Source organism: Triplophysa dalaica, chromosome 6, assembly GCF_015846415.1.
Source record: "Triplophysa dalaica isolate WHDGS20190420 chromosome 6, ASM1584641v1, whole genome shotgun sequence".
In the NCBI taxonomy this organism is placed as follows: Eukaryota; Metazoa; Chordata; class Actinopteri; order Cypriniformes; family Nemacheilidae; genus Triplophysa; species Triplophysa dalaica.
In genome coordinates this window covers 16,446,936-16,468,691 of record NC_079547.1, presented here as the reverse complement: position 1 = coordinate 16,468,691, position 21,756 = coordinate 16,446,936, and the positions used below count along the sequence as shown (strand labels likewise).

At 35.6% G+C, this 21,756-nt stretch overlaps 1 protein-coding gene across 1 annotated transcript in view; it reads right to left on the bottom strand.

Moving 5' to 3' along the window:
• The window catches only part of ddr2a (discoidin domain receptor tyrosine kinase 2a), a 29,690-nt gene that overhangs the window by 7,502 nt on the left and 432 nt on the right, over positions 1-21,756 (bottom strand). Inside the window, 7 exon segments of the mRNA XM_056751121.1 lie at positions 138-378; positions 663-846; positions 1,889-1,991; positions 2,546-2,693; positions 3,723-3,957; positions 4,307-4,409; positions 11,056-11,163. Of these exon segments, the coding sequence (XP_056607099.1) occupies positions 138-378; positions 663-846; positions 1,889-1,991; positions 2,546-2,693; positions 3,723-3,957; positions 4,307-4,409; positions 11,056-11,137 (1,096 nt within the window). The 5' untranslated portion in view covers positions 11,138-11,163.

Genomic DNA, 21,756 nt, shown 5'->3' with positions numbered 1-21,756 from the left:
CAATATGCTAAACTTCAAATCAAATACATCATAAGATTTGGAATAGTTGGTTTATTTTATTATATTATTTGTCCACATTGGAGCTGGACATGAACCAAGGTTGAATGTAAAAGATAATTCTCAAAAATTGCTCTGACCTGACTGGAAGGTGATTTCACTGAACATCATCCAGATGTCAGAAAAGTAGTACTGGCACTTTATAGCACTGGCCATGTGATTGTAGAGAGACACGGTGACAAAGCGGGCACTAGGGTTGATATCGTCCATCACAGGGCTGAAAGATACGGGCGTGGCCTCCCAGTCCGACTCGGAGCGGAAATAACACGTCCCCTTTTGAAAGGTCTTCACCCGTCGTGAGAGCATGTTGTTGCAGTGTACCTGTTTGGGATTACACAGGACAGAAAAACATTAGGTTATGATCAAAATGAATGCATTGATAAGTTTCATTTTAGTTTAGAAACTATACAACAAGGAAATGGCAACACTCCCTAATTTCTCTATGATGAAACAACTTATTCGTTAACATTGCTTTAGAAATTATGGACTGTACCTTTAAAAACATACTTCATATTATTACTCTCTAGACTGAGGCATATACAAAATATACATAAATGAACAGGCAACTAGAAATGTAAGTCATGATAGCCACAAAATCTACATACCTTCATGGTGGTGAAATTGCGGATGCGGTCAAATTCAAAAATGATCTCCACAAAACCATTGGGGAAACTCTCATTGGTCCAGCCGACGTAGTCATATCCAGGCCATACGTTGTACACATGACTGTGTGTAAAATCATCTAGGCCAGACATACCATCTGTCAGCTGCCCAAGACCTTCTGTCATACTGCAAGAGAAAAATAAAGCTAATTTCTGTTTCTGCTGCAGTTTTTATGACATGAAAAATTATATTTTGTGTTATACTAAATGCAAAGAAATATAACAAAGAAGTTAAGGTTAATGGTAATGCATCATGACTTCTAAACCCAAAAGTTTATTAAAGGGATAATACAAAATGAGAATTTGGCCATAATTTATTTATCCCTATGTCTGTATATGACTTGTGGAACACAAAGTAGAATATTTTAAGAAATGTCTCAGTGTGGGTTTGTGTCCATACAATGGAAGTCAATGAAGGCCAATGTTGTTTGGTTAGCAACGTTCTTCAAAATATCATCTTTTGTGCTCTGCAGAAGAAAGAAAGTCATACAGGTTTGGAATGACATGAGGGTGAACTAATGCTGAAATAATTTTCATTTTTGAGTGAACTATTTTTATAATGGATGGCATATCAGAGCTGCTTTTCCGAAATCACCACTAGATGGCAGAATTACATTTATAAAACAACATCTTGTTTTTCACCAGCAATGACACTTGTTTCTGTTGTGGTAGTTTAATGGCTATAGATGTGTGAGGTTTTACATACTTTTTCTAGTTCTTACTCTTACTCCTACTCCTTCTCCTTCTCTCTCTCTCTCTCTCTCTCTCTCTCTCTCACACACACACACCCACCCACACACAAACACACACACACACACGCACGCACACACAAAGGTAAACACACTTTGCACTGTGTCATGGAAGGTACTGTTCAGGAAGCAATGAGTCAACTTCTACCACTGTGACCCTTTCCCATCCTGGAGCGCTGCCGTCACCATAGCAATCAAGCAAAAACAAAGCAGGTCCAATCTGTACGTTTGTCTTATTTTACTGATCTAGGATCAGATTTTCCCAGTGCCAGTTGCTATTTATCAGGTGGAAATAGATATATTCTTAAGTAAAAAATAATGATGTTATTTCTTGTCTTACTATTCGGAAGGATTATAGCAACACATTTACAGAAAACACAATAATTGGTTTGTTACGTTGCCGCTCCTGGAGTTACTAACCTGTAACTCATGGCTCCATCATACACAGAGTCATTGAGGAAAACATTCTGTCCATTGAAAGTCATCTGCTGGCCGAGCGGAGCATTATATGAAACCAAACCATCTAGAAAGAGCAACATAATGTCATTACGCAGAATAACTAAAGTTACAAACTGAGAACAAAATATAACCCAGATATCTTGTATGTCTACAATTTTTTACTATTTTGCAACACTTTTGCAACATTTGAGATCCAGAGATGTCAACATCATGACAAATCGCAGTTTGTAAAAACAAATTTCTCAGTTTAAGATTAACAAAGTTTCAGAGTTGGACATCATTACTATTGTTGCTCTTACTAAAATGTTGAATGTTAAATTGCAGTACATAATTAGCCTATACATAACAACCCTTTAAATTTTATAATTCAGTGTTTGTTAGAAGAAACTAGGTAGATGTTAATGAAAATAAATCATTTGAATTTACTAATGAAATATGGTCTAAACGTTAACGCAAGTTATAACTGCAATCCCAGCATTAAATTGAACACTTAATATTTTGATTCTACCTGTGCTAATGACCAAAAAACTTAAATCTTATCTTTATTCAAACAACTATTTGATATAGAGTCAGGTGATTTAAATGAATAATTGAATTCAATGCTTGATTTGGACTTACCTAGCCACTCGCAGCCGTACAGTTCCACACGCATGCAAACGTTCATGGAGTGATCGATGACAGGCATGAAGCGGACAAAACGTGCAATGATGGGTGGCTCCAAGTCCTTCAGAACAATGTCATAGGCATTCCTATTCCCCTCAATCACCTTCAAAACAGAAGATCCAATACTATTAACATACTGTTTCGACATCACATACAAATGTAACTACAAATTTAGTTTTTTGTTGCACTGTAAATGTAATGTTACAAAATTTTACTGTTTTATTAAGAGTATTTCACATATTTTTGAAAATCGCCAAATTAAATTAGAAGACTGCAAATTTACAGGAAAAACATGTTACGGGAAAAACTGTTCTTTTTAAAGTATAAGCTGGCACCCCAGCTGCCGAAAATGTATTTATTTTTTCAGGATTTTTTTACAGTGTATTATTTGAAATACTGTCAAAAAACCTACTTCACGAGATAAACAGAGAAACCATGTTATTTTACATGAACATTTTTTATTTAATGAAATATTTCTGCCGCCCCAGCTGCCAGAAAAAATCTTGGATATTTTTACAGTGTGTTCTCTCCAGATCAAAATGGAGTAAATACCATTTGATTAACGGTTTAAAGGATAGACTAGATTCTCTTGTTGAAACAACTTTAGGCACAAACAATGTTTTTACAACGATTGTAAGAGGACACACCAGAGGTTTAACTGAGACATACTATGTAATGCATTCCTTACCACTGTTGAAGGCACAGTTACCCAAACATTTAAATTATTTTATAATTTACTCAGCTTTCAAACATGTATGACTTTCTTTATTCTGCTGAACACAGAAGATATTTTGAAGATCATTTGTAACTTCCATTGACTTACATTGACATTGACTTCTATTGTTTAAACACGAAACCATTTTCAAAATATCTTACTTTTTTGGTCCAAAGAAAACGTCTTTTAAAGGTTTTGAATGACATGAGGGTAAATAAATGATGCGAGAATTAAACATTTAAGGGTGAACTATCCTTTTTACATCTCATTTTAAACCTTTGAACCTTAAAAAAATTGTTTATATAGATCATCATTTGTTTTCAAGCCACGTACATTTTATTAGGCTATACATGCATAGTGACATGTTGCTGGGCTGTCATTGGTTGGAACACAAGAGTTGGCATTAGCGGTACAAACCTCTTTGCCCTGCCGGTTGCGCCATGAGATCCAGCGGCTACCATCACGGCTGTATTTGATCTTGTACATCTGGGCAAACTCGTTCCCCATGCCTCCGGCGTGACGCCCCTGCGTACCCACCAATGTGATGAAGTGCAGAGAACGAAGGTCTATCTGCAGGAACTCTTTCAGATTCTCTGGTTCACCTGCTGGTGTCTCAGGACACCAGGCACCATCGCCCTCTTCACAGTCCAATCTAACATGAACGACACAAAGTAAATTCAGAGATGCAAATGGAGGAAAATAAAAACACATGGAATTCATTTACTGTGAGGATGGGTCTTTGGCATCAGTGCTCCCTAATAAATTAGTCTAAAGCTGTTAATGTTGTGTGAATGAGAAGAGTGTTGATGGGATGCATTAGACTGAGGGGAAAGACAGTATCATTTTATGGGGGAAGCATAATTACATTATTCTAGTGAGGCTGGGAAGAGGCCACCCACATTTGCTCAGATGTGGTTTGCTCCCACTTAGATAACCTGCAATGCCGCTGATGAAAAAACCCAATGTGTCTGTGTGTGTTTAGAAGGCATGTGAGCTCATACCTGCCGTATTTTGCAGCAGTGGAGTCGGACCACTGACTAGTAGCTGAGATGTCTTCATCTAAGATCTGTCCTCCGGACATTCCTAATGGAGAGCGACACACACCTGTAAATAAATAAATTAAAAACAGTGTTTAGAAATGGCAGTCTTCTAGCTATAGCAACAGGCAACATTATTTATTCAAACTCATTTTCTGAAAGTCTCTCCGTTTTTTTTCTTGGGGATAGGATAGTTAAAGGGGGGATTTAGCGCTATTTCATGCATTCTGACTTCTTTAAAATGTTAACCATGCTTAACATGGTCAACTTGTCAAAAAACAAGTTGGACGGAATACGTAGTATTTCTGTGCTTGATAAACTCCCCCAAGGTTCGTATAGGTATACGTTTTTTTCGAACATGAAAAAACGTAATGTAACAACTTTTCTTAGTCCATTATCATGCAATTTGCCCATGGCAAGGCGAAAGAAATAGCACGCTTCTGTGTCAACCGACAAGTGATAGGAAGACCCGCTTACCATCAAGAATGGCTGCGCTGTGGGCCTGTAGCTGCAGCTCGTTGCTTTTACGATAAAGAGAGAAGTCGAGGTGTGTTTGTTTGTTCACGGCATTTCAGTGATGGATGTTATATAAACGGTGGATATAACGCTGGATTTGCAGATTGTTTGAAACTGATAGATGGAGTGGTCCCAGCGCTAAAAGATGCCGGACATGAACCACACACTGTAAGTGAAACCAAGTCATATGTCTGTGTTTTGTTGGCAATCAGCGCGTATGTGGATAAGTTCAGCGACATGAAATTTAGTGAATCAAAACAGTTATACAGGGAGAATGTGATAATGTATTGTGTGCTCAGGATTTAGTTCATGCCCCCGCACACCCCCAGGATGTCGTCTGTTTTCAGAAATAATCACAGCTCTCTCTTTCTTTTATACATGTGATCAAACTAGATACACTTCGAAGATACATAGTAATAGTATCCAATACTAGTCTACAGGTACCCAAGATTAATATGAGATAGGCAGATTCAACCGAACCTTTGAAGAAATTAAAAAAATCACTTGCTTTTCATTATTAAGATTCATTACTTACATATTAGATTTGCATACACAACTTTGTGAGTGCTGAGAAAAATATTCATAAATGCACTAAGAAGAATATAAAAAATGTAAAGACAAAAATATCTAGGTTGCAAGAAATAAGAGAGTTTTTTGTTTGTTTTTAAATGTTTTGCTTAACTATTTTAAATATTTACTTTTATATTATTTATGTAGCGTTTGATATGTTTAATAAACATTTTTAATATTTACAATTATATTTATTTATATATTTACTGTTGTATTTATTTCACAATATATTCATTATATGTTATATAAACCTTTTAAATATTTACTATTATATTTACTATTATTATTAAAATATAGAACCTTGTCCAAAATGTGTTTGTTAAATAAGTGTGAATTAGCCTAAAGAAATCAACAGAAACACTTCCTGTTTCAATTTTTCATTTTTTTTTCAATTATAATAAATTATTTAAAGATGTTTTAACATTTTGATTCAGTTCTAAATGTTCTGATGATTGTGTTTTGTTCTAATGGTTGTTTTGTTTCTTCCTGATTTAATACTGTCATCGTATGACATGGAATTTAAATAAACTCTCTAGATCTCTCCAAATATCTCTCTCTTTGAATATCAGTGTGAGGGTCCGGACATGTGAGTTAAGAAGGACACTCCTATTCCAAGTGGCCCCTACATTTCAACAAAATAGCCTTTGTGAACCTGCCAGCAATAGCAAGGATAGTGGTGAAGGACTTTTTGTCTCCCTTTTCATTTTTTTTCTGTCTCTCCTCCAAATGTTTGCTTAAAAGTCAAGATGGGGGAAACCTCAGAGGCTTGGTTTTGGCAATGATGAGCTGATATAATCCAAATCGAGCCGAATCGCCCAACAAAAAGCTCTTCCAGATGTAACATAAAGACATCCTCCTCCCCCATCTTGCTCTCTCTCTCTTTCTCTCTCTGGTTCTTTAACACATATAAAAGTATACTCAAAGACGCATATTTTTAATTTATTTTAGCTGGTGATTACATATTTGTGAAAACACACTATTTATATTCAAAACGTAAACAATGAAGCTCCACCCCTTACCACACCCAAAGCTAACTCTCAATGTAGTGTGAGAAGATTGTATTAAACTCAAATTTATATGAATTTGATGAATTACAAAATAGTGTTGATTTGTCTAAAGAGATAGTTCACATAAAAATTCTGTCAACATTTACTCAGATTGTTCCAAACTTGTATACATTTCTTTGTTCTGCCAAGCACAAAGAAAGATATTTTGAAGGATGTAAGTAACCAAACCGTTCTTGGACCCCATTAAGGGAACAATTACAATGTCAGTCAAAAGTGCCCACAACTATTTCCTTTCATACATTCTTCAAAATATGTTATTTTGTGTTCAACAGAAGAAAATCAATTATAAAGTACCTACTATGGTTGTCTATGGGGTCCAAGAAATGTTTGGTTATAAACATTATTCCAAATATCCTTTTTTGTGTTAATCAGAACAAAGCAATTTATACAGATTTGGAACAACTCGAAGGTGAGTAAATGATGACAGAATTCTTATTTTTGGGTGAATTATCCCTTTAACTTACTGAATGTCACAGTTTGACAGTGACGCAAAATGTTAAAAAGTCTTAAATATGAATATATTGTTTGTCATAACTTTGCAAAAGCATAATAATACATTATGTTTATTCCAGATTTAGAAAGCACCATTTTCCAGTGTGGTCTCAAACATTTGAAGGGTATGCTCGTGTGTTCTCGTTATTTCGTGGAGAGTTGTCAGAACTTTGTGAATGCAGGCAAAGCAGTGTTACACAATTGACACAAGAGTGCCACATGAAGGAATCAGAAGTCTTGCAAAGGCCCAGAACAGTGAAACTGCAGACACAGAGCCAACTGCATGTTGACATATGGTCTCAAATAGCAGTCAGAGATTTATGTCATTCCTATAAGGTGTTCCTGTAGCTCAACAAAAATTCCAAGCTTGTGGGTTCCATCCTCAGGACCACACATACTATTAAAATATATGGTTTAGTCAAGTGTAAGTTGCCTCGTTAACAGTTTAAAAAAAGATTTGTACTGTTTTATGCACATCTGTTTCTTGTAGTGAGGACTATGATATGCTAAATTCACTAGCTAACAAAAAATAACAGGCAGTTCTATGCAAATGTCAACCTTCTTAAATTAAATTAAATATAAATAAAAAAGTATCGGTATCAGATAGTGTAAACGTTCAGTTACTGAGCCTATAAATATCCCTCACTTCAGAAAGGTGGAAAAACACTAAACGCTGTTTGAAGAGGGATGGTGGTTAACGGTTCTTCCTCTCTCTCGTTTCTTATTGGACACTTTGGGCCCCTGCAGTAATTCATTGGTCAAAGTGATGCTTATTCCCCCCTCGCCAATGCATTTTTTCCATCTGTAATACCTTGTGAATAGCACGTTTGTTTCTCAGTGTTTGCTTTCTAAGTGCACGCTCCAAAACCTTACACACATGTACACAAACATGCACACACATGTAATTATGTGTAAACCGTTAGGAGTGGCACTAACAGTTCCTTTCTTTTTTACATGAGAGAAAAAAGCAGGAGTCTATTACTCAAAGTGGAAAAAAGGAGAGAGTAGGATGGTATAACTACAGTCTTTGGGAATTTTAAACAGAGGAAAGTTGGCAGTGGGAATCTCACTAAGTCCTGCAGCACACTTTTCCAGAAGTAGGAAAAAAAACGTTCTTCTTTCCAGCGGAAATATAAAAGGAGCAGAACTGATATTCACTGGGGTTAAAGCGTGTGGCAATCCCTCTCTCCAGAAAGAATCGGAAATTCATCACCTTTGGAGAAAAGCTTTTGAGCGTCTGAAACATTAACTATATATATTTATACATCCAGTTCTGTGTTGAGGTCATGTGAGAAAGACACGAGTTAAGAACTGAAGAAACAAATAACTACAAAAGAAAAAACACTCTGGAGCAAAAACGAAAGAAAAAAGAAATAATAGCCGATTCAATTTACTTTCCTGTTGTCAAAATGTCTGGTATGTACAAGCCACAGACTCCAGTCTGATTGTTGAATCCATTGTAAACAATCACGCCTGCTCTCCTGAAACTCAAAGGAAGGTCATATCCTCAGCGATCTCACATGCAGTTCAATAAGGTCTGACTGATGGATTCTGTCCCATTACATTTCATCACTCCTTTTGAATGCTGTTCCTTCTTTATTAACCACCAGCCTTGTAAAACAACTCTTAACTGAAGATTTGTGATGGGAAGCAATAATATTCAGTTTCTTTCCTTGGGATACCATTATGTATTGCTAAAGGAACTCTTTGTAGTAGTGTCGATTTGAGCAAACAGAGTTTGTTTAAAGAGAAAAAGGTACAAAGGCTTTCCTTGGGGTGGTACAATTTCAAAAAGTACACCTAAACTGTTTATATATGTACCTCAAATGTACACACTGGTACATCAATTGTAAATATTGGGACTTTTTTAAAGAGTGCCGTCCCTGTAACAGCTTTTCTACTTTTTACATTAAATGTGTGTTAAGCAATGGCAATGAATGTCATCATGTTGACCCTACATATCCAAATGCAAAACCGAGTGACAAACAAAGAGGGTGACTAATAAGTAATGGATAATCCACGGCTAGCTGTGCATTTAAAGGATTTTAAAGCACGATATGGAGGCGAAGAACCACAACACATAGCGGAAGCCGTGGATTATACCGCTTGTACCAAGGTTATTTGCCAAGTTAAAGCTTTTATTGATGTTTATGGTTTCATTTAAGGTGAAAATAACGATTATTTTGTCAGTTAATATAATCAAACTGACTGGAGCTACCCGTGCGTTAAAGCGGCCCTACAAAGATATGTCATGCATTCTGATTTCTTTACAATGTTAACTGTGCTGTCTTCTCATGCTTAACATGGTCAACTTGTCAAAAAACAAGTGATGATCATGAGCTCAAGAGAAAATTAGCCTCAGAAATTAAATTGAGCAAGAATTTTATAGTCTATTTTCACAACTCACAGTTCTAGTAAGTAACAAGAACATTAAGGCAGCAAAGGCTCAGCTGAGTATAATTCTGTTATTTTTGTCTATACCGCAGTCAATCTAAAGACTTTTTAAACAGTTCTGACTCCTTGAGCATAAACCACACAAACCAATTTTTTTAACAAAGCATTTTACATATTATGTCTTGACTTTGTAACAAGCCAAACATTACTTTGTAGTCTGACCAAGCAAAGGGACAATTAAATAATATGGATGGACTGGTATCCTGCTCTCATATACATGTAAGCACAATACATCTATAAAATAAACCAGTAAAGAACATTATGCATTCCTTGACTTATTGCATTGGCACGCTGCTGAACCTCAAACAACACTACAAATCCAGATTTTTCAAGCTAAACTTTCTTTAAAGAGGATAGTTCACCTCATAATTAACATTTTGTCATAATTAATTTATTCACAATCACTTAAGTCAAAACCTGTAATGTGACTTTCATTCTGTGGAACACAAAAGAAGATATTTTCAAAATTGTCTCAGTGGTTTTATGTTCATACAATGGAAGTCAGTGGGGCCCAATATTGTTTGGTTACCAACATTCTTCAAAATATCTTCTTTTGTGTTCTGCAGAATAATAAAGCGTCAAACAGCTTTGGATTGACATGACGAAAATTAAATAATGACGGAATTTGTATTTTTGGATGAACTATCCCTATAAAGACCCATGTAGTACAAGAACACAATGTGGTTTTCATCCTGGGGGATCTCAGATGAAATTGCCTCTGGTCATGGTGGTATGATCTGCCATCCAGATTTTTGCTTAAGTCTCTACAGTATGGCTACTCACCATGAGCTGGCTTTTGGTTTTCTTGTAAAATATAATTGAACCTCAAATTGACATCACACTTTCCTCCCCGCAAACCACCCATGCTAGTGAAAAGATTTAAAGTTGAAAGACACAGATAAAAAAGCAAGAACCATGAGATCTCGAATGGAAGAATGGAGTCTCTTCCAAACCTAATTCAGAACTTCTCATGCTGATGTCTATGAGTTTGAGATGAACTACTAAACCTCTATAAGTAATTTACTTCATCAAGAATAACAATGTAAATTGCAGCATGCTGACCTGAAAAATGTTTGAACAATAAAATCTGCGGATTTTACCACAGGCTGGTTGTTAGTGGCAGGACAACAACGAACGATTTCCATTGTGACTTGTCTTATATATTTTCAAACATGGTTTTGAGTTTAACCTCAAAGCTAATTTCTGTATGTCCCCACTACTCTGGCTGTTCTACCAATCTACTATTATAGACTACAAGTTAAAGTGATTTTCACCTAAAAATGAAAATTCTGTCATCATTTACTCACCCTCTTGTCATTTAAAACCTGTGTGACTTTCTTTCATCTGCTAAACACAAAAGACGATATTTTGAAGAATGTTGGTAACCAAACAACATTGACACCCATTGACTTCCATTGTATGGACACAAACCCACTGAGAAATTTCACAACATACCTTCCTTCTGTTCCACACTCACATATAAGACATGAAGGTAAATAAAGGATGACAGAATTTTTTGGGGGAACTATCCCTTAAAGGAATCTGCTGGTAACTGGTAACTAGTATTGTACTTTACTATGCTTTACAATTATTAAAAGAGAGCAGCATATTTACCTGGATTTACTTGAGAGCTGACAGCTCCCAATAGGTACAGGAGGATAAGGAGCGGAAAGAGCATCTTCCAAAGCTGCTTCATCTCAAATGGAGACGGGACGTTCACTCCTGGAGAAAGAGGAACAGAGTTATAGAGGATAGAAAACCTAATGTAAAAATTCTTGGAAATCTATGAGTTGCTCCACCATTAACCCACATAATTCATCTCCAGTATACCCGAGCAATCCAACCAGAGTTCAGCCCAGGTTCAAGGGCAGTGTTGTTACTTCTAAGGATATTTTCAAACTGAGATTTGATTTCACCGCATTTTACAGCATTTCACCACATGCCCATACACCTTAGCTAATAATCTTATACTCATGTCATATTTTATATTATGGTTCACATGGGAACTGCTTTCAAATGGCTGGTTCTCATTATTTCATTTATTTATTTTTCAGGCACATTTTAATAGGAAAACATTTTGTTTAATGATGCTATGGTTTTAACACGGTCAATAAAGATGCAATTATTGCCTGCAGTGAATAAGGGAGTTTCCATTTATTCATTAATGCAATGACTTTACTCCATCAAACAAACTGTAGGGAAAACCTCACAAAGGATTGTGGCTAGAGCCGAAAAAAGTCATTTCAAAGAAAGAATTATGCTTTTACGTCAAAAACTGACCATCAGTAGAGTTGTTTATGAAGGTCTCCTTTGTACACAGACATTTATACGCAACAAAACTAGGTTCCATTTGTTTTCACTTATTCAGAAAGATGATTTTTTTCAAGGTTAGTAAACACAAAACTGGTTAGTTTCTTTTTCTGAAGGTATCAAAAAATAAACATGTATGGAAAATGTTGTACAAGTGACCTGTGAATGAAGAGTGTGACTGTAGGTCAGACATTACCTCAGATAATGTGTTAGTGCCAGTAAAAATGACCAGTCCAGTCAAGATGTCTCTTCCCTTACAATTAGAATACTCAGTTATTACACAACCAGACAAAATTTCAGCCTGAATGGTAACTTCACAAAAACTATTATTCAATACAAAACAACATCAATAATACTAAATACATCTCAAATTTCGTTATACATCTTACTAACATCTATAAAAATGCCCCAAAAGTGCTTTTTATTTAAAAAAGCATGATTAAATCAAACTTTCAGGCCCAAGGGGTTATGGGTATTCCTCACAGCATTTGTACTGATAACTGATAATAATTAAGTTCATTGCACTGGAAATGTATTGTTAGGTTTACTAAATTTTAACTGTAGTTAACTTATTTCCATACACTTTATGCATACTTTTGAGCTTTTCTTGTAATTTATATTTTTATGTTGCATGAACAATGGATTTTAAGCTAAGCTAGAAATGTTATAAATTTGTATATAACAAATCTTATTGATTTATTTATTATTGACTTATGATTTATTCCTTGTTAACTGGGAGATGTAAAAATATGGAAAATAAACATTACAAAAACATTGTTTATTGAGCGGTTTATTTATCAAGGTCTGATATATGTTAGACAATCAGCATAAAGGGAGCGCTACATGCCTAACTTCTTCTGGTCTCCGCAAATGTTCTGTGTAGTGAACGGAGCTAGAGCATTGACCGGACAAGCGTCTACCCTATTTTCAGTTTGTACACGTCACGCCGTGAAATGGGTCTATCCTACACAGAAAAAAATGGTCCAAAAATGTACCCACGCTGTCACATTTGGCACCAATATGTACCTCTGAGGTACTAATATGCACTCTTTAGGTACAAAGTGTACTTTTTAAAAGGTTACCACCTCAGTTCGATTCAATTTTATTTATAAAGGGCTTTTTACAATGTTGCATTGTTTCAAAGTAGCTTTACAAGAAGAAAACAAAACAGAAAGAAAAACACAGAAAATGGTAGAATACAGTATACAGTACATGCCATGGTATAGACAGAGTAAGACCTTTCCAATAAAGGAAGGTTTATGAACCCTGACCTAATCTAATATCAGCAGTCTCCCGGTAGGCAAGCCAACACGGCCCAGTGGCGAGGAACCAAAACTCGAATGATGAATAAACCAGTCTCAGCCGGGAGGGCCAGTTCTCCTCCGACATGTTACAGCTGCCTTTCAGTAACTTTGACTAAAAGTTACTGAGTAAATGTTTTTGATAAGTAAGGAGAGTTAATTATTTATTAAATTTAGAGTTGCACATTACATTTGTGTGACAGTTTGGGTACAATTTTGACAGTGTATGGTAAAGCCCTCTATCAAACCAAATCTGACCAACTAACTGTATACACTCTATATGGTCCTCGGGTGGTTATGTACTTTATATGTCATGATACATTTGACAGAACTCACTACTAGTACGTCCATGTTTCCATGATTCATATCCTAATATAGATCTTAAATAGTCTCATAAAAACCTTCACAGCTGACTAAAATGGTTTCAATTATAAAGGGAAAATTAGAGGTTCCTGCAGGATTGTAAACAAATGCAGGATTACTCACTTGTTTTTAACTGCATTTGACCCACATGATTCATGATGGGTTATGCAACACGAACAGGAAGACATGAGAAAATGAACAGATTTTATACACTGCTGTTCAAGAGTTTAGGCTCTCTTAAGCGTATTGTTTATCTTGTTTCTAAAAATTATGCAAAGGCATACAGTATGCATTTATCTGAAATTAGTTATTTTATTGCAAAACTACAATTTTTTTATATAAAACTTTTTTGAATGGACGAATTTGAATAGTGAAGAAACAGTCCATAAGATCCCATAGAATATGTGGGGTAAAACTTCAAGATTTCTACTGTACATTGGCTTCAGGGTGACAACACTACACTAAAGATGACAAAATATTGATCACAACATAACTCCCATCCTGTATACAATGAATAAAAGTTAATAAATAGTACTATTAAGTAAACTTAACAGTACATAGCTTATCTTAAAGGTGTCATGAATGACTTTAGCCATGTACACATAGTACACACAAACCGGTTACCACAGCGACATATTTTTCGTCTCGTCTAAATTTTCGTTTTGTCTATCAGTCTAAACTAAACTACCGCTGATAGACATTTGCAGTGTTGCCATGTTCATTATTAATAAGCGCTTTTATGCTTGTTGTTTGGTCTTAGATCAAAAAGCCTTTTCACGTCTTGTCTTTATTTGCTTATTCTTTCTGTGAAGATCTGGCAACCCTGTCACTTTAGCGAAGGGCTCTCGAGAGCGGCTATCCTTGTGTCATATGTGCAATAGTTAGGACTTCTCTCACTTTTATGTTTATTTAGAGCGACCAAGCAACAAACATGCAACATATTGTTAGCGTCTGGTTGTGGACGAATACAGTCTCTTTCTTCAGATTCTGATATTAGGAATGCGTGATTGAAGTCCAGCTCACGTGGGTGAAACATTGAACGTTTGTTGGCTTCATTTCACCATGGATTCCTTTGTAAACTAGGCACATGTCGATACTGGATTTGCAGAGAGACTATTATGAAAAAGCAATGCTGTGCCGTCAATATTGAATCAGACCAGAATCTTATGCAAGTAAAAATATACGTACGAGGTGTCACTATTCCTTTTTTAGAGATCGCTTTATATTTCATGATAATTTGTAACCTACGTGTCTTACCATGTTTACAGAAGGCTAGTGCCAGTAGCACGTAGCTTGTCAATGAGACAAAGAAATGTACAGTATATCACAGGGCACACTGCTGTCTTTTGGAACTGTCCTCCAATCATAGCAGTGGGCTTTTACTTCCAAGTCTTCAATGCGGCCCGCCCTTAAAAACCGAGTGTTTCTTGAGCCAGCCACAAAACCAGGGTAGAAAATAGCCTATTAATTATTGATTTTGATGTTTTTGAATGTAAAAACCACGCGAACGTCATAAGTAAACCTCAGACAACAGTATAAAAAATAATGAAAAAGGCCAGTTCAGGACACCTTTAACCTAAAGAACAACACACATATTCATTCAAGTTAACATATTCAGATTAAAGACTATAATGCTGGAACAAATGTGACGTTGGATCTCTGTTGGATGCTTTAAAAATCCAGGAAAAGTTTCATCATCAGCCAAACAAAACGTTCCTCACAGCACTAGAGTAGAAGAGTGTTGTGAGCATGTAGAGATCAGGCATATTTCAGCCCTTTCTGTCTCATTTACGTTTGTGCTTCTAAAAAAGATCTTTCAAGGCCCTTAAAGATTAAACGGACTTAAAACAACACGTTTTTTGAACATTCACTATGGAAATAATGCACAGTAAGTATTATTTATGCATATAACGTATAGAGTCAAATGACCCTAAAATTCATTTAAAGACTCCAAAGATGTTAAGCTTTGTCGCAGCTTCCCTTTTCTTTTCCATTTTTGCAGGCATTTTCTAACTAACTCTTACCAGTTAGATATATATCAATGCAAAAATATATTTTCAAGAACTAACATCTTCAAAACATTGTATTTTGGCTAGACAAAAGAAAGGACGTTTTTTTTAGATGAACTGTCTCTTCAATTCTTCTGTTCCATTTTTTGGTAGTTCTTATACACGTTCTTTGTCTTTTTAGGCAGGGACAGTCCTGTTTTGTTAATATGTGTGACTCTGCAAACCCCTGTGTGAACCTCAAAGCAAAGGATACAGTCCACAGGGGAATGAGCAGTCATGACCTGGGTTACACGGACTCTCAAATACTCTCTGCAGTGCATACTGGGGTTAGAGCACAGTGGGGAGAGGATTCTTTGGTGTGTTATTTTGCCAGCGTATCCCAAAGTCACATTCCTAACTTCCAAGCACTATTTAACACTTCATCAACAGCCCATTTCAGCAAGATGTTTTTAGAGATCATCAGTTAAGAACAGTATTATTTCCCTATTCTGGCAGGTCTTTAAAGTATATGTTATGAGAAAGTTTATTAGCTTCAAAGGCAACTGAAATATTTTCTATTGCACAAAACATGTAGTAGTTTAGCATTTTCTGTTTTTATCCTGGAACATATTCCAGACAGAGTGTGAACAGAGAACATTATCTAGGTCACATTGAGACTTTAGTAAACATATGGAAATACTGGAGTGCTGCCACTGAGCCCTCCATATGTGCTCCACACATTTACAGCATACTATATGATTAAAAGGCCTGTGGTGTTTGAAATTGGTACCATCCCTCTGAGGCCATTCCTCAATGTCACGTCTCATGGCGTTCACGCGGAGTGATTTTGCAAAGAGACAGATGAAAATGATTGAGGGGGACACGGGCGACGAGGCACAACGGGGTAAGTAATAAGAGGGTTTGTGTCTAAAACCATTGGTGCGAGTGAGTGTGTGTGTATGCTAGTGGTATACTGCATTATGAAGCTGTCACGACCCAGTCAAACAACTTGAGAAGACAATCTAGAGGTAGTTCAGAAGTAGGTATTTCCTTTAAACCTATTTAATTGACATCATCAGTTACAGTCACTAGCTGGACTATGAATAATACAAATATAACAAGTTAGTATAGCTTATATAAACCAATTCAAAGTTATAATCATACAACATATTTAACTTTCTGAAAATAGCATTCTTACATCAACATTAAATTTCAATAGAAAAATTTTAACTTTAGATTTTTTTTATGAAATTGAGAAGGTTGTGCATGAAGACTTGCATAACCTTAAGATGTTTGAGTGTATTGAAGTATTGAGTAGCATTCACCACAAAGTCCTCCTATGTATTTAATTTTTATGCAAGTAAGTGGTGAGAACTCTCACAGTCTAGAAACCCAGTAATATATTTACAACATAATTTTCTAGAAGAAGAGCATTCTGTACATCACAAAAATATATAAAGAGCCGTTTGGACATTTCAGTAAAACTTTCACAATTTATAAATTGATATGTGACAGAGAATGAATAACAATTATTTGTAAACATAGATTGTATGACGCAAACATATCCCGCTTGATCAGTAATATATTAAATGGCTATTGTAGTAGAGTAGGCGGGGCGAGACGTGGTGCGAGGCCGGTGCGCGCACCACTGGCGCTAATTAACAATCACTTACCGGCCTCGAACCACGGTCTCGCCCCGCCTACTCTACTAAAGCTATTTTAACTGGAACATTTATTCACATTTTGTACACATTCAGGGTGCACGCATAGCTATATTTATTACACAGTTTTATTTACATTTTATGCATTCGGCAAACGTTTTTATTCAAAGCAAACAACATAACATTATACCTTACAATTGATAGTATGTGCAATCCCTGGGATTAAGTCCATGACCTTTGCGGTGCTAGCACCACTGAGCTACAGGATTTTATTTGAGTTTTATTAAAATATTAATTATATTAAAAAAGTATTTATTGTCATCTTACATAACCCTGAGAACTGGTGTAGGTTGTACCATAGATATATAGAAAACAGATGCCATGCTACAAAATTTCTCCACCGATATGATTTTCTTTATATTATATAATGACTATTAATTCTGAACAACTGGAGATGTTTCTTATAATGTTCTACATACAGAGCAGAAATTCAATACATTTGTCCTGTCCTCTTTTGATTGACAGGATATATTGGCCTTGACCATCACCTGTTTTAAACTATCGGCCGATAGACAAAAGTGTTAAAAATTGATTTATTGAATACTATTATTGAACAATATATCAGTGCATCTCTAATAACGATGCCACATTGAGTGCTGTCGCTCGTTGTTGCGTTGTGTCAACAATATCGCCATACTGGCCTTAAAATAAAATAAATTTAACACTAACCCAAATCTAATTCCCAAACCTAATCATAGTGGGCAATGAGGCCTATCATGATCTGGAAGGCAGTTTAATTTCGGCATCACACAGATGCATCTTTCAGGGACAGTCTCCCAAAAATAATCTAGGCTTAAATGCAAAATAGTTTTGACTAGGCCTGCACAGAAAACACAATTCAACCGAATTGGAAGAATTTAAACAAAAAAATAAACAAGGCATTAGTTAGGGTATTTCTTGTTTTCATAAATATTTTCAAGATGTTTTCAGGTGCTCTCAGATTAATAACAGTTATCCGGAGATGGTACGCTACTATTTCCTCAAAGTCAGTGGTTTAATTCCCATGTTATGCAAGTCTGAGCTCACAGGAATTCGTAACTACTTTACAATATGAATTCTACAGAAACGTATGGTTATTTGAAAAAAGCTATACTGAAGCCCCTCCCCTAACCCCACCCCTGAACTTAACGTCACTGGCATGAAAGCAAACCGTACTAAAATGGAGATCGTACGCATTAGAATTAGACAAATCGTAAATTAATTACAAATTGATTTGAGATTGTGTTGGGAATGCCAATAAAAGAACTGCCAAATAGGTTTAGCAATTTTGCAATACATTCTGCTATTTTTTTCCAAATAAAATTTTAAACACCCAGCAAGTTACATCTATTTCTTGATGCTGATCAATGAACCTAGATGTAACAACTTTAGTGTCTCAAATGTGTCAACAACTTACTAGTTGCCATACCAGCATTGGAATCGTGTTTAGCAAAAACTCCATAGAATCTCCAGAAAGAGCAACCACTTAGCAATACAATGAATATACCCATGTAAAAACATATAAAAAATAATATACAACAATTAATAATTGAAAACAATTGTGGTAAGAATTTAACATTATCCCAAAGAGCATTTGCCTATCCTAACCATTAACCAAAGGGAGTTCCAATATTATTACTGAGAAAAAATCCTTTCTTAAATGTTCAAAGAATATGTATAAAAGCAATCAATAATCTGAATAACCTCTAAACAAAATTCTTACACCATGGCCCTTGTGAGACCACATCATGTTAACATATAGGGATTTAAATTGATACCAACCTACAACACTGGCTCTTCAGTGCAAACAGGCAAAACGCATCAATTACACATTAAACTGTCTTTTCTGAGCCCCATGGTCAACATGATTCACATGCAGTGGGCGAAAGACTCTTTCTAAGTAAAATGTGGCCTTGCACAGAGCCTGGTTACTTCATAAACATCATGAGGCCCGTATCAGGAAGGAGGAAATGAATAGTCAAATGTCAAAAATAGTGATTTTGCAGTGAGGACACAGTGTGCTCTTTGAATTTATATACATACTATGATTTATAGTGAGGTGTAGATGCAAACATTCAAAAACTAGCATATCTTCATAAAATCCTGTATGAATAAAGATTAAATTCTTTATAGACAATTTTGTCTACAAACTGGAGAATATTAGAATATCTGTTGCATAGATTGTAAAATTGCCTCATCTTATAAAACAAAAAAAAATTGTTTTCAATTGGTGCTGTGATTGTCACCTTTCAAGAAACGACAAGCATGTTTGGTTAGATTCTCCTTTATGCACTCATTGCACAAAAGTGTTAAGACTTAATCACACGTTTAAAAAACGATGCCAATGGAAATCATGCGTCACCAGCATGAAGTAAAGCATGGATGCTTTGCTTTGTCCCGCAGAGATTGGATTCTCTTGTACCACTCAGGGCTCTCAAAAGTCCCTGGATGGCACCAACTTTCGCAAGTCATGAGAGATGGTTACTTTGTCATAGTATGCCAAATAAAATGCATTGGAAATGAGCCACTACATGTATGTAGTGCTAAAGTTTATGGCTCTTACTCGCCAGACTGATATTCACACATCTGTAAATTTAGGTGTAAAAAGTTGAAACTTCTCTCCCTAAATGAATGGACATAGCATATTTTACTTTCATGGGAATGCATAAATCCAAATCAAGTGGCAGTTCCAGCAAAACGAGATCCAGGTGATGGTAAAAACAGATGCAAGTGCTGTGGAGAGGCAGCACGACACATGTTACAGAATCATGAGGTTGAGGGATTGTTTTTCACTTTTTCAGCACAGGTGACTGAAATTTCCAAACAGAATTTTGAACGTTTAACAAAGACGGCACATTCCACAGTTTACAAAAGAGAGCTGATATCGAAAACACTATAGTATAAACTACCATTGAAAGCAACAAAGACCACAAGGTTTTAAGTCAAAATGATAATTTATAAGACATGGATAAGATACGGAAAGTCAACTGAAGAAAATGAATCCATAGGTGTTTATGAGTCAAAAGGGCTTTGGGGATCTACACAATTATTACCATCTCTACTTCTAACGTGTTTTAAAATGAAATAAGCTGTCGGTTGTTGGAATTCCTGGAACTGAAGGTCACATTGTGTGTACACGAGTCCTATTGATAGTAAAGCTATATGGACTGTGTTCAGTTCCAGTGGGTCATGGTTGGAACGCAATTGTTTTCTGGTTTTATCTGTGCACCTGCAAGAAACACAGAACGTCTCCTGAGCTTTCACACAGAAATATCTAACCATTGTGTGGTGAAAAAAAATATATTTCCATTTCCTTTCAGAAAAGAGAGTTTATGACATGCTCCACGAATCATACAAGACTCAATAAAAGTTGTCAGTGCTTTCTTACTCAAATATTGTGGGCTTATACACACGTCTTATACAACCACATTTTTCTCTGAACGCTAATGGAACAAGACAATGTTAAACTAGATTGTAAAAATATTAAGTACAATTGTTTTCATTGTGCCTCTAGGAAAACTGTGCTGGTTTGAACAGGGAGAAGAGGAATTGGGTATAATATATATTTACAAAAATTTAAGTTGGTGAAGAGGCTAGAAGCTCTGTGTTACTGTAAGGATAGATGTACATATAATGTAGAACAGCATAATTCTGAGATATTAATCATTTCTATCATTTTGTTATAATTTACTGTCTTTCAACATAAAATGTTAATGCAAAGTGCACTGTAAAGAAGTTGTTAGTGCAACTTAAAAATAGTAGTGACTTGGTTGCCTTAAAAATGTTAGTTAATTCAAATTAAATTAGTTATATAATTAGTTATTAGTTAAATATTAGTCAACTTGACGAGAAATTCATGGGGTTATATCTTTTAAATCGGATGAACTCACAATTTAAGGCAACAAGTTTACTTATTTCTTTAAGTTGAACCAACAAAAACACCAGATTTTTACAGTGAACAAATCCATCCCAGGGTAATGAAATTAGATTTCTGCTGTTTGGGAACTAAATTATATACCCAGGGTCTATCAATCTTTACTTAACAACCAAAAGCAATAAACTAAACTATACAAAAACAATCCTTACTGATAAAAGCTTTTAAAATTCTTCCAAACTTGCAGGAAGTTAAATAAGAGAAATGAACCAGTCAATTATTAAAACTTAAATCAGTGGCACCTAAAACACTGAAGCTGGTACCTCAAGATGCGTTGTCATGTCAATGTACAAAAGGAAAGGAAGGACACTAAATACACAAGAATATAGACAGATTTAAACTGGCTGTACAGCTGAGGTCTTGAAGAGGTCATCACTGCCTAATGCTAGTAATGGTCATGAACCATGTGATATGTGAACAAAGATCACATACACAATGACCCCATACATAACTCGATAGTGAAGGTACACTCAAAAACTTTATAGCGCTTTGCAATTTCATAAAATAACGAAAGCAGCATTCGCTAATAAATGAGAGTTAAAGTAAAGTTTACAGTTTTTACGATCTTATGGCTTTGTTGAGCTTTAACTTTTTGTAGAGATCATCTTAGTGGATTGAGTCAGTTCCCCTGATGTAAGATACTGTAACAGCACACTATATATGAACAATTTAGTGAAATCTAGCAAGCGACGACATGCCCAAACGGCTACTTTGTTAAA